The sequence below is a fragment of the Xiphophorus couchianus genome, chromosome 24, assembly GCF_001444195.1.
Source record: "Xiphophorus couchianus chromosome 24, X_couchianus-1.0, whole genome shotgun sequence".
In the NCBI taxonomy this organism is placed as follows: domain Eukaryota; kingdom Metazoa; phylum Chordata; class Actinopteri; order Cyprinodontiformes; family Poeciliidae; genus Xiphophorus; species Xiphophorus couchianus.
The window spans coordinates 6,411,688-6,425,453 of NC_040251.1; the positions used below are offsets into that span (position 1 = coordinate 6,411,688).

Sequence of the window (13,766 nt, forward strand, 5' to 3'; positions counted from 1 at the left end):
TGTCATCCCATCCACAACGTCTTTGACAGAGCTCTTGCAGCATGACCTTTGCTGGCAGTGTCACTGGTGGAAAAACCCCCAAAGGATCATAGACTCAGAGATTACAGACAGCAAACCTCTTCTGGTGTGTGCGTGCTCTTTTATTGCGATTTTGAATTGAAATGTTTCTGACTCCACACACCACTGTAATCCAAGGCCTTGCTCCATTGGAAGCTCATCTCAGTCCAGATCCAGTTCTTCCCAGTTCTAGCTCTGTGCTCCTCTTCAACAGTCTTTAGTGTGCAGCGTTGTTGACACCCTCTGGTTACCCTGCTTTGAGGGGCAGAGTATCAGATTCATTCTAGTGCTGCCACACAAACACTGTTGCTTCACCCTCTCCTCCTCTGGACATCTGACATATACCACCTGAACCTGGGAATCTCCATTCTCTACCTCAAATGTAGTATTTTATTTGAAGGCAGTCAAAGGACTCTGAATCCAACAGAGTCTGGAAAAGCAGAGCAGCATCTCACAGATACGTCCATTTTTAATACACTTCTGTCATCAGAGAGTACATTCCATACAAGAACACTGTTCTGGACAGAGAAGCAGAAGTGGCAACATCAGCCGGTTTGGTCCGGTTCTAATCAGTTCTTATGGTAAGTAACTCTTCACGCTACCAGGAAAACGTCCTTGGCCGAATCCTGGAAGATTCTGCAACAACTTGAACACTTTGTAAAAAAGTGGCAAAAACGAGAACAGACAGTGACTTACTCAAAGATTTCCACTTCACAGACAAACAAACTGAGGGTATATAAAGTCTGTGTTTCCATCTCTGAGACATCCTGTGACCAGAAACTGCTGCTGGAACAGACTCTTCAACTAACCATCAAAACAAGGTGACATTTAAAGTCCTACTGCTCATCATGATGCTTTATGTCTTGATTGAGATGATTTGTGATACTAATTATGAACTTTCCTAACGATTCTTTCTACAGATGGCTGCCGGTCTTGTCTTCACTCTGCTTCTTGGTCTGAGCTTTGGACTCTGGGATGGAGCTGATGTAAGTATGGAGAAGGACTTAAAACAATGACTGGTATGTCCCTGTTGTGAGCTTTGGCTGACTGACGTAGATCAGATGGAGCAATCTGAGCCATCATTTGGTTGAAGCTCAATGAGGAAACTTTGTTCTGTTGGGAATTTTGTCCTAAAACTTTGGGTTTTTCCATCCACAGGCATGTCAACTGAAAGGTACGTTCTTCTTTTATTGTTGGAGTTTCTATAATCTAAAAAACGACAATTACATTGTTAGAAATTCTTTAAAAAGATAGAAAACTTTTGCTTTAATATGTCATCCTGTCAGCAAAAGTACAGGACTTAATTTCTGTATAACATAAATTAATAAATTGTTTAGTCAGTGCATATTGTATAGAAACATCCCATCCCACAAGGTGGATAGGTCCTAGTAGTTTTTACAGAAGGCAGCTAGAAATGCTAAGGCAAATTATTTTCTTAATAAAATATTTGAATCAGAACCAATAAATGTGTCATTTCAGAGGTTTTTCAATTGAATATATTTTCTAATAACTGTCATTTCCTAAATCATTTTGTTAAAGTGCAATATTTTTAGTTGATAATTGATTTAATTTAACATTGATTATACTTTTTAAATAGTTATTAACTGATTTAATTCCCATTTCCATAAGCTGTAATTTGGATTAATTTCTCATATTTCTTAATGTATTTTTATCATAATGTTTGGTGCAGCTGAACCTCTGGACTGTGTTTAGTATTAAAATGATGCTGGTCAGGAGTGCGATATATTTACTTTCTCTCTTCATATTTCTCAGAAATTACAGAGGTTGACTGTCCTCCAGGTTGGACTTGGTTCCAGCGTCGCTGTTTCCTGTATGTGAATGATCAAAAGTCCTGGGCTTCAGCAGAGGTACAGCAGATTTTCTACATTCCAAAAAGAGAATGTAAATTTATTGATATCAGACAATAAGATTCACCAACAACAAGGTTACAGAAACTGATTTCCGTTAAACAAATAGAACCATAATTTCTAAAGGTCGATATTCAGCTGCACCAACTGTCTCACTGCACAGAGGAAAGTTTAAACCTGTGTTGTCTTCTCAGAATGACTGCCTCTCAAAGAATGGAAATCTGGCCACATTCCACACTTCAGATGAGTACTACTTCCTCAAAAACCTTGCCTACGCGACAACTGGCAATTACACAAGAAGTTGGATTGGAGCTCATAGTACATCAATTGTGAGAATTTAAAAACAAATAAATAACTGTTTGGTTGATGACTTTCTATGTCAAGATGCATTTCTCATGGCACTTTTTGTAAATGCTTTGAGACGACCTTTGTTGTGAATTGTTGTTATATAAATAAACTGAATTGAATTGAACAGGTGTTCCTAATAAAGTGGTCAGTTCAGTCAAATACATTCCAGTTGATCCTGGTTATAACACGATGCAGTTAATTGCAGATTAGAATATCAATTGGTCAACAGTTATCTCAGGAAACCCAGTTAGTTGTATTGAATAACTGACTATGCTAAACTCCCTCATACTGAGGAAGCATGTGGCAACAGTGGAGAGGAATGAGAGGAGACCTCCAACAGAACCAGAACCTGCCTCTGTTTTCCACCGGCTGCTCTGACCAGCTGAGGGTTTTAAATAGAAACGATCCAAACACAGTTCATGTTTTCTATAATGAGTGACAGAAGTCTATGTTGGTTCTGTGTGATTTGTTTGCATAGGAACTTAAAACTAAGATGTTCTTTCAGGACGGTACCTGGTTTTGGAGTGACGGTTCCAAGTTTGTGTTTTATTCCTGGACCCGAAATGTCGCAGCCGAAGGGAAAAAATGCATGGACATCAATGTAGAAGGTATTTGTTACTGGAGATACCCAATCTGTAATTTAATAATTTAGTTTAAATGTATGTTTTTATTATATCTTTGTATCTGGTGGCTTAGTAAGTAGGAGTTTGTCCTGTAATCGGTGGGTTCCTGGTTCGAACCCCCACTCCATTCATGTCTGTTGTGTCCTTGGGCAAGACACTTCATCTGCCCTGCATGCTTTCTGTAACTGATCAAATCATGTCCAAGTCTTTGTCAAAGGTTTGCAGTCAGGATTTGTCTCTTTGTCTCTTTACAGGACAGTCACTTTTGTTTGGTGCTAAATGTAACACGAAGCTTCCCTACATCTGTACCAGAGTCCCATAACTTTTCTCTTCTAATGCCTAATAATCTGAAATGACCATATGGCTTTCCTGCTGGTGATGTCACTTCCACCTGGATGTCAAGCCTCGATGACATCACTGCTGGAAGAACTTGATTTCACTTCATTTGATCACTTAAATAAATGTTTTCTTTCTCTGAAATCTGACTGATTTTATTCTTTTGTTTAAAATATGTCAACATTGCATTTAAGCAGCAACTTATAAATTCAGCCATGATTCTGACAAATAACTTTTACTCCATTCAGCTTGTACCACGGGACCTGACAGGGGTGCCCACTTAGCCCCTTACTTTTTGCTTTTGCTATTGAGCCCCTGGGTCTGGTGATAAGGACAAACAACTCTATTAAAGGTATTACCAGGGGCAGGGTTGGGCATAAGCGCTCTCTTTATACCATTAACCTTTTGTTATACATATCGGAGCCAGAACTGAGCATCCCTCACATTTCAACACTCCTCTCTCAATTTGGGGAAATCTCTGGGTATAAAGTAAACATGCACAAGAGCAAGTTTCTGCCTCTGAACACAAGCAACCTAGATTATATCACAAGTGTTACACCTTTTAAGATAGCTACTCATAGCTTTGTCTATCCAGGTATTATAATAATGACTTTTGATGACCTCTATAAAAATAACTGATAAATTGCTTACTGAGACCCAAAATGACTTAAATAAGTGGTCAGCACTCCCCCCTCTCTCTAATAGGAAGAGTGAATACAATCAAGATGTCAGTGCTCCCTAGATTCATATATCTCTTTCAGTGTCTCTATGTTGTTCCAGGCGCATATTTAAAAAAATTACATTTGGCCTTTTTGACTTACATTTGGAATGGCAAAAAGTCTCGTCTTAAGAAAGACCGCCTGAAAAAATCAAAGCAAGATGGGGGTCTGGCTCTTCCCAATATCCGACACTTTTACGGGGCATGTAATTTGGGTTGTTTGTCCTTTTGGGTGCTCTACAGCTGCAAGGATGGTGGTCCCATTTGAGTGGAGATGGAAAAGCTCTTATGTGCCCCTTTTTCTCTGCCAGTTTTGATTGGTGCAGCCTTACCCTTACCTCTTAATCATACTTCCTCTAACCATATAGTCTATAACTCCCTGGCAATCTACTCACAATTTAGGAAACACTTTGGCTTTCATCAGATGAGTCTTTCCAGTCCAATTTAATAACCTTTAATAACCTTTTTCCTCCTTCGTTGCAGGATGCTACTTTTGGTGTGTGGCAAAGTAAAGGTCTTTATATTGAAAAGAAGTTTGCTTGTTTTGAACAACTGTCTAACAAATAAGAATTGCCTGCCTGACACTTCTTTAGATATTTACAGGTCAGGCATTTTATTACCTCATATACATCCAGATTTCCTGACAAGCCTCCCGATAACCTAATACAATTAGGTTGCAATTGATGAGTTGATGTTCTTTGATTCAACAAGGAGTAAAGCGATCACTTCTTTGATAAAATTGATCTCCCATTTAGATTCCCGATCCTTTGTCACAATTAAATAGTCCTGGGAGCAGGATCTTCAAATTACAATTAGTGAGGCAGTTTGAGCTGATAGTTTGGGGGAAATCGACTCATCTTCAATATGCGTGGAATATAAATTAAGTGAATGGGAGTTTGTTGGATACTGGTTCCATGGTGTCTACGATTACTGAAAGCTTCTTTCACCAACATTTTGAACCATGGGGTATAGATAAGCTTCAAATATGTAACTAGCTACAGCTCAGGGCTGCTAATGGATTGGCTATACTATATATTGGCTATCTAGAACTTGAGGTTGAACTTTTTGATAAAACTATGACGCATTGTGGTGTGTTGGTGGTCAAGGACACCCCAGGGGATGGTTTACCTCCCCTCCCTTGTGTTATTAGCAGATGCTACAGAGAACTTTTTGGACAACATAGTTCGGCTTTATTTGACCTGCCAGTATTATCTCAGGCCCCTGAGTCTGTTTGGCAGGCTTTGCATCAGCCGGCCGAACAGTGCCTACCTGACACTAATGTAGTGTCAGGTAGGCAGTGCATCAGTGAGAGCCATGCTCAGGTGGGGCCTTCATGTCTCACCTGAGCGTGAAGGTCTCAGGTGGGGCCCCTGGAATTGCCAGAGTGGGTGGTAAAAAGGCTTGTCGTATCCCTGGTGGCATGATGAAACTGGTTGCAGCCACCTGCTCTCAAAAATATTCGGGCACAAGTGCTTTGTTTGAACCCTTGGAGTCTGTCTTACCAGCCCGATTGCTTGCCTCACTTGCTTTGGTTAGGGTGGAGAATGGCATCGCTGACATTCTGGTCATCAATCTGGGTTGTACCAATGTGCTTCTTTATCCCCGAAACAGGGTTGGTACCCTGGTTGAAGTCACTATGGCAAGCTTGCCAGCTGGTGTTACAAAGGTGTCACCTTGTGCTGCAACCATGTTTCCAGTCAGTTTCCGAGGAGGCACTGGATCAACTGAAGGATGTGAACTTGTCAAGTTTGTTAGCAGACAACCAGGAGAAGGTGAGGTCTCTCCTTAAACAGTATGCATCTGTTTTCTCAGCACATGATGGGGATTTAGGCTGCACTAACCTGATTGCCCATAAGATCCCTCTCATGGATGATGTCCCTGTTCGCCAGCACTTCAGGCGGATCCCTCCATCTGATTATGATGTGGTGAAGGGACATATTAACCAACTCCTGAACACTCAGGTAATCAGAGCCCATATGCATCCCAAATAGTCTTGATAAGAAAAAAAAGATGGCAGTCTTTGAATGTGTGTTGACTATAGGCACCTTAATAGTAAAACCAGGAAAGATGCCTTACCTCTTCCTCGCATTGAGGAATCTTTAGATGCACTGACAGGTGCATGTTGGTTTTCCACCCTGGATTTAGCCAGTAGCTATAACCAGGTCCCAGGGGCTGAACCAGATCGGGCAAAAACGGCTTTTTGCATCCCTTTTGGGTTGTTTGAGTGGAACCGCATGCCATTTGGCTTGTGTAATGCCCCTAGCACCTTTCAGAGACTGATGCAAAGAATCTTCGGTGATCAGCAGTGTCAGTCTCTACTGCTTTACTTGGATGACATTGTGGTGTTCTCTTCTACTATAGAGGAGCACCTAGATAGGCTGGGGGTGGTGCTGGGGAGGCTGCAGAAAGAACCTCAAGGTAAAGTTGTCAAAGTGTGCCTTTTTCCAACAGGAGGTCCATTACCTGGGTCATGTCATTTCTGATAAGGGTGTTTCCATAGATCCAAGAAAAGGTAGATGTGGTAGCCAATTGGCAACCTCCAAGTACCATCTCAGAGCTGTGTTCATTCTTGGGTTTTGCCAGTTACTACCGTCGGTTTGTGGAGGGATTTGCCAAGTTGGCTACGCCACTTCATAAACTAGTGGCTGAAAGTGGAAGCACCAAGCTCAAGAAGAAACAGGACCAAAGGGTCCTGGATCATTGGACTGAGGTTTGTCAAAGTAGTTTTTTTTGTTGTTTTTTATCGCCCTGCAAGGGGTCTTTTTGTGGACTCTAGTGTAACTTTTTCAAAGTAGGCTGAGAGGAAAGAGGGAAGGAGAGGGGGGAAGACATGCGGTAAACGTCGTTGGGTCCGGGAGTCGAACCCGCGACAGCCGCGTCGAGGCCACGTTGAATGTGGGTTGCGCTAACCCTTCCACCACCATGGCACGCCCGTCAAAGTAGTTTTGAGGCCCTGAATAAAAAGCTTACTGTGGCAACCTGAGGTGGACTTTCTTTATTATGAAACCCAAATGTAAGATGTTAAAGTTTACAATATGGGAAACCGACAAAGCCACCTGGAATAACTCCAGGAAAATATAATGGTAATAAGGACACAGGTAAGTTCTACTGGAAATAAGACAAGATTCAGAAAGTTCTACAAAAATGTATTAAACTTCAATATGTTCTTTAGATTAACAATAACCTGAAATTGAATGGTTAAAACAGTGAATGCATTTTAATGAAATTGATTATAAGAAAATGTTTAAATTTCAAAGGAAACTGAGGTTTACCAGTGGGGGGGATGTAGTGAGGAAAGGGGCAACATCCAGTGAAGAAAAGGGATCACCCTAGACCAGGGGTGGGCAACTCCAGGCCTCGAGGGCCGGACTCCTGCAACTTTTAGATGCATCTCCACTTCAACACACCTGAGTCAAATAATGAGGTCATTAGCAGGACTCTGGAGAACCTGACTGCACTTGGGAGGTGATTCAGCTGCTGGATTCAAGTGTGTTGGACCAGGGAGACTTGCAAGAGTTGCAGGACACCGGCCCTCGAGGACCAGGATTGCCCACCCCTGCCCTAGACACTACAAAAACACGGCAAACACACACACACACAAAAAGAAGGTGCTCCAACAAAACACACAAGACAAGACACCGCCACCAGGGATCACCACCGTCACCACAGAAGCCTCAGACCCTAAAACGAAGACAAAAAATGAAACAATATGAATAAAACAGTGATACAATAGCACTACAATATTGCTCTTTATCCCATTCATAGTGCCATCAATGCTCCCGGCAGCGGGGGAAAGTTCATATAAAACATTTCTTCGTAGGCAAAACAGCAGCGAGTGTACATCTCAATATGATAGTCGTCAGGGACTCAGCAGGAGGCTGTAATCCGGTAAATTACCACACTGCCAGATAAACAGATCCACAAGTTTGCCTATGCAGCACAGCTTCCCGGCAGCAAACAAACAAACAAACAGATTGGTCCAGGTGTTGGAGGAGCAGCAAGGGAGGCCAGCACAGTTCAGCAAACAAAGGAAGCAGAATGAGTTGACGTCATGACGCAAGTAGTCTCATGGCAGGTAGAGACCTGCTTATATGCAGCAGCTAAAATTGGCCTTAAAGTGGCAGCGTACCATTTATGCTGCTACAGTGCCAATGCACTTGTCCTAGCTTATGCTGACTTCTCTCTTCCATTCATACTGGAAGTTGATGCAAGCCATGGTGGGCTTGGGGCTGTTCTTTCACAGGAGCAAGGAGGCAAAATGAGACCAATAGCCTGCACTAGCAGAGTTCTGAGACCCCCTGAACAGAATATGGCCAGTTATAGCTCTATGAACCTAGAACTTTTGGCACTCAAGTGGGCCATGACCGAAAGTTTCGTGAGTATTTGTTAGGCCATAAGTGTATTGTCTACACAGAGCATAACCCACTAAGCCACCTCTCCTCTGCTAAGCTTGGTGCTACAGAGCAGCGCAGCTAGCATCTTTTGACTTTGACATAAAGTACCGCTCAGGTAAAAGCAATAAGAATGTAGATGCATTGTCTCAGCTGCAGGGTTTGGAAGCTATGCTTCCAGGTACTTTGCTTCCTAAGCCTTTGCAGCAAGCTTTGGGGAAAAAGAGATCTCATTTGTTGGTTTCATGGCCAAATGAAATCCCCGCCATGGACTATACAGTGTTGGAGCCTTCTCGTAATGGGTTGGAGAATGTTCTTGTTTTGACAGTTGTTTTCAGCAAGTATACATTAGCAGTCCCCACACGTGACCAACATGCATCCACTGTGGCACAGGTTTTGGTGACGGAGTGGTTCTCAAAGTTTGGTGTCCCAGTTTGTATTCATTCAGATCAGGGACGAAACTTTGAGAGCACTTTGATCCCACAATGGTGTAGCCTATATGGCATTGAGAAATCCTGTACCACACCATACCATCTTGCCAGTAATGGGCAGTGTGAACGATTTAATCGAACATTACACAATTTGTTGCGTACCCTGCCAGGTGTCCCGTAAATGGAACTGGTGTTCTTGTTTGCAACAACTTCTATATTCTTACAGTACCACACCTCATCAGGCCACAGGAGAGTCACCGTTTTTCTTGTTGTTTGTCCAAGAGCCGAGATTACCGGTTGATTTCCTGTTGGGGAGGGTTCAGGATCCTGTAGGTGGCAGTGTCCATGAATGGATCTAGGAGCACCAAAGCCGGTTACAGATTGCTTTTGAGGGTGCTAGGGAACGTTTGAAGGAGGCTGCTGAGCGTAGAAAAAAGAATAATGGCCAGTATGTAAAAGATGCTCCACTGAAAGAGGGGCAGTTTGTATTGCTGCGACAGCTCGGTGTAAGGGGGCGCCACAAGATCTATGATGTATGGGGTTCTGTAGTGCATAAGGTTCTCAAAGCACCTAAGGAAAGAGGCTCTGTGTACACTATTGCACCAGTAGATGATGATATAAGGTTAAAACTGTTCACCGTACTATGTTGAAACCAGTGGTTTGGACTGGGTCTCCAGTTGGGTCTGTGCTTAGTTCACCCTTACCTGATCGTTTGCCATCAGAGGAAGACCTGTTAGAGGAAGACGATTTCTTGGCCCTGCGTACAGAATCTTTATCTTCTCCCCCAGTACAGGGTGCTGTAGTGACCCAACAAACTCCTCACCCACTGGCTACAGTTCAACAAGATCAATAACTGCCTGGTCCTTCTAGGATGCAGGGCCGTTTAGAGATGGAGCTGCCATCATCCTCCCAACATGTTACTGGTAGGGGAAGTGTGGGGTCAACCCAGAGGTCAACTGCAAGTCAGCACTCAAATGTACATCATCTCCCTAGACCAGTAGAGGGCCCTGAAAAGCAGGTTGGGATTTATTTATTGCATCCATCCAGTTCAATAGCACAAAAATGACAACTATTTATATAAAGAAAGTCCTGGCAAGTGGCTCCTCCTGCTGTTGGGTCGGAAGGGGCTCTCTGGTTGGGGTGGAGGCATCAAGCTCTGGTAGGTGCCAATGGCTTCCTCTACCTTCTGCCATTTTCTAAAATCACCTATTAATCTGTAACTTCATTTCAGACATAAAGCTGCTGCAGCTCGCTGGAGACTCTGCTGCTTTGTTTCTTTTTCAACTATTTGTTTGGTTTCTTAGTTTTGTGCTTTTTGTTTGTTTTGGGTTATTCTATTGTTCTGGGTGTCCTCTGGCCTTGCTGTGGGTAGCAGACTGGTTTTATAGATTGCTTAATTAAGACATTGATTTTTAATGACTGGTTGTGTCAGAGGTTACGGGTAACCTCATTTTAGCACTTTATGTCTAAATTGTAGTGTCTTTTCTTTTTATGTATTTGCTCTGTTTAGCCCCACCCCGTTGTCTCCAGGCTGAGAGCTGAAAGCGGTGGAGGACATCCAGGGAGACTTTCATTTGTTTTATGAACCAATTCCCCACATTTGGACTTCCCTCCCCCTGCTGGTAGGCCCCAGTACTGTGCACTTCCCTTCCCATTGTGGTTCTTTAAACTTTAATTGTCTTTTAAAACATGACACAATAAAATGTAACATTATTTTGGTGGAATAAAGTCTTGTTGTCATTGCTTACGAACCTTAGGTGCCTTGCTGGCTATTTTCTTGGGCGCAATTCAAAAGGTGGCGTTGTTGACACCCTCTGGTTACCCTGCTTTGAGGGGCAGAGTATCAGATCCATTCTAGTGCTGCCACACAAACGCTGTTGCTTCACCCTCTCCTCCTCTAGACATCTGACATATACCACCTGAACCTGGGAATCTCCATTCTCTACCTCAAATGTAGTATTTTATTTGAAGGCAGTCAAAGGACTTTGAATCCAACAGAGTCTGGAAAAGCAGAGCAGCATCTCACAGATACGTCCATTTTTAATACACTTCTGTCATCAGAGAGTACATTCCATACAAGAACACTGTTCTGGACAGAGAAGCAGAAGTGGCAACATCAGCCGGTTTGGTCCGGTTCTAATCAGTTCTTATGGTAAGTAACTCTTCACGCTACCAGGAAAACGTCCTTGGCCGAATCCTGGAAGATTCTGCAACAACTTGAACACTTTGTAAAAAAGTGACAAAAACTAGAACAGACAGTGACTTACTCAAAGATTTCCACTTCACAGACAAACAAACTGAAGGTATATAAAGTCTGTGTTTCCATCTCTGAGACATCCTGTGACCAGAAACTGCTGCTGGAACAGACTCTTCAACTAACCATCAAAACAAGGTGACATTTAAAGTCCTACTGTTCATCATGATGCTTTATGTCTTGATTGAGTTGATTTGTGATACTAATTATGAACTTTCCTAACGATTCTTTCTACAGATGGCTGCCGGTCTTGTCTTCACTCTGCTTCTTGGTCTGAGCTTTGGACTCTGGGATGGAGCTGATGTAAGTATGGAGAAGGACTTAAAACAATGACTGGTATGTCCCTGTTGTGAGCTTTGGCTGACTGACGTAGATCAGATGGAGCAATCTGAGCCATCATTTGGTCGAAGTTCAATGAGGAAACTTTGTTTTGTTGGGAATTTTGTCCTAAAACTTTGGGTTTTTCCATCCACAGGCCGTATGTCAAGTGAGAGGTACGTGCTTCTTTTATTGTTGGAGTTTCTAACACCTAAAAGATGACAATTACATTCTTTAAAAAGTTATTTAAAAAGATAGGAAACTTTTGCTTCATTGGGTCATCCTTTCAGCAAAAGTACAGGACTTAATTTCTGTATAAAGGACTGCGTTTGGTGTTACATGATGCTGATTGTTGGGTGGATGTATTTACTTTCTCTCTTATTTCCTAGCTAACACACCACTTGACTGCCCTGCAGGCTGGACTTGGTACAACGGTCGCTGTTTTGTGTTTGTGAAAGACATAAAGAGATGGATAATGGCAGAGGTACAACAGATGTGATGGTCACAGCAGATTTCCTACATTCAAAAGAAATGTACATTTATTGATATAAGACAATAAGATTCACCAACAACAAGGTTATAGAAACTGATTTCCGCTAAATAAATAGAACCATAATTTCTAAAGGTCGATATTCAGCTGCACCAACTGTCTCACTGCACAGAGGAAAGTTTAAACCAGAGTTGTCTTTGAGCAGAATACCTGCCTCTCAATGGATGGAAATCTGGCCTCAATGCACAGTATGGATCAGTACAACTTCATCAGAGAGCTTATCTACAATGAAACTGGAAAACACACATCAACTTGGGTTGGAGCTCATGATTCAGCACAGGTGAGAATTTAAAAACAAATAAATAACTCTGTTTGGTTGATGACTTTCTATGTCAAGATGCATTTCTCATGGCACTTTTTGTAAATGCTTTGAGACGACCTTTGTTGTGAATTGTTGTTATATAAATAAACTGAATTGAATTGAACAGGTGTTCCTAATAAAGTGGTCAGTTCAGTCAAATACATTCCAGTTGATCCTGGTTATAACACGATGCAGTTAATTGCAGATTAGAATATCAATTGGTCAACAGTTATCTCAGGAAACCCAGTTAGTTGTATTGAATAACTGACTATGCTAAACTCCCTCATGCTGAGGAAGCATGTGGCAACAGTGGAGAGGAATGAGAAGAGACCTCCAACAGAACCAGAACCTGCCTCTGTTTTCCACCGGCTGCTCTGACCAGCTGAGGGTTTTAAATAGAAACGATCCAAACACAGTTCATGTTTTCTATAATGAGTGACAGAAGTCTATGTTGGTTCTGTGTGATTTGTTTGCATAGGAACTTAAAACTAAATGTTCTTTCAGGAAGGCATCTGGATGTGGAGTGATGGTTCCAAGTTTGTGTTTAAAGTCTGGGGTGAAAATGAGCCAAACAATATCCGTGGAATGGAACATTGCCTGCAGATCAACCACAATGGTATTTATTACTGGAGATACACAATTTGTAATTTAATAAATTTGTCTAAATGTATATTATTATATCTTTGTATCTGGTGGCTTAGTAAGTAGGAGTTTGTCCTGTAATCGGTGGGTTCCTGGTTCGAACCCCCACTCCATTCATGTCTATTGTGTCCTTGGGCAAGACACTTCATCTGCCCTGCATGCTTTCTGTAACTGATCAAATCATGTCCAAGTCTTTGTCAAAGGTTTGCAGTCAGGATTTGTCTGTTTACAGAAAGAAATCATACATCTGATGAAGCCTGTGCCAAGAAGCTTCCCTTCATCTGTGCCAGACCCCTGTAACCTTCTCATCCCTAATAATCTGCAATGCCCATATGGCTTTCCTACTGGTGATGTCACTTCCACCTGGATGTTAAGCCTCGATGACATCACTGCTGGAAGAATCTGATTTCACTTCATTTAATCACTTAAATGTTTTCTTTCTCTGAATCTGATTTAACAGGCTAAACGAGTCACTAACCGAGCAGCTAATACCGTAGCTAGCAGAGCAGCTGTGATGGAAAAATTACAATAAGGTCACATCTGCTTGTTGTTAATTCTTTATCCTTGGTATAAAACTCATGTGTTATCTCTGCCTGACAGAGCTTTTCATCCAGACCTGCTTCATTGCTGATTGTCCTATAAGCTCTCTGTATTGTGCACAATATATGAATAAACTTGATTCAGTGATTTCACCTGAGCAGTGCTTGGAAATAGTATTTTTTCCATGACAATTTGGTGCCGAAACCCAGGATCCTTCGACTGGACATCCGAGAACGTCGATGAACAGCGTTAAGCGCGCGACCTGGACTAAACTCCAGCCTCAAACCTCGTTTACGATTTAAGAGAGGAGGGCTGTTGGTTCGGCTCCTGGACTCCAGAGCTGGGATAAACGAAATCAAAACCACTGTTATCAGGTGGGATACTCACTC

General features: G+C 42.2%; 2 protein-coding genes across 2 annotated transcripts; both read left to right on the forward strand.

The window, feature by feature from the left end:
* Positions 1-788: 788 nt before the first annotated feature.
* On the forward strand, positions 789-3,376 carry LOC114140843 (galactose-specific lectin nattectin-like). The gene is made up of 7 exons (XM_028011102.1): positions 789-878; positions 978-1,043; positions 1,216-1,231; positions 1,831-1,925; positions 2,120-2,254; positions 2,779-2,881; positions 3,151-3,376. Exons 2-7 carry the CDS (start codon positions 978-980, stop codon positions 3,216-3,218), a joined length of 483 nt encoding a protein of 160 aa, XP_027866903.1. The 5' UTR covers positions 789-878; the 3' UTR covers positions 3,219-3,376.
* A 7,669-nt stretch (positions 3,377-11,045) lies between these two features.
* On the forward strand, positions 11,046-13,533 carry LOC114140838 (galactose-specific lectin nattectin-like). The gene is made up of 7 exons (XM_028011093.1): positions 11,046-11,164; positions 11,264-11,329; positions 11,502-11,520; positions 11,734-11,828; positions 12,040-12,174; positions 12,700-12,811; positions 13,070-13,533. Exons 2-7 carry the CDS (start codon positions 11,264-11,266, stop codon positions 13,135-13,137), a joined length of 495 nt encoding a protein of 164 aa, XP_027866894.1. The 5' UTR covers positions 11,046-11,164; the 3' UTR covers positions 13,138-13,533.
* The last annotated feature ends 233 nt before the right edge of the window (positions 13,534-13,766 follow it).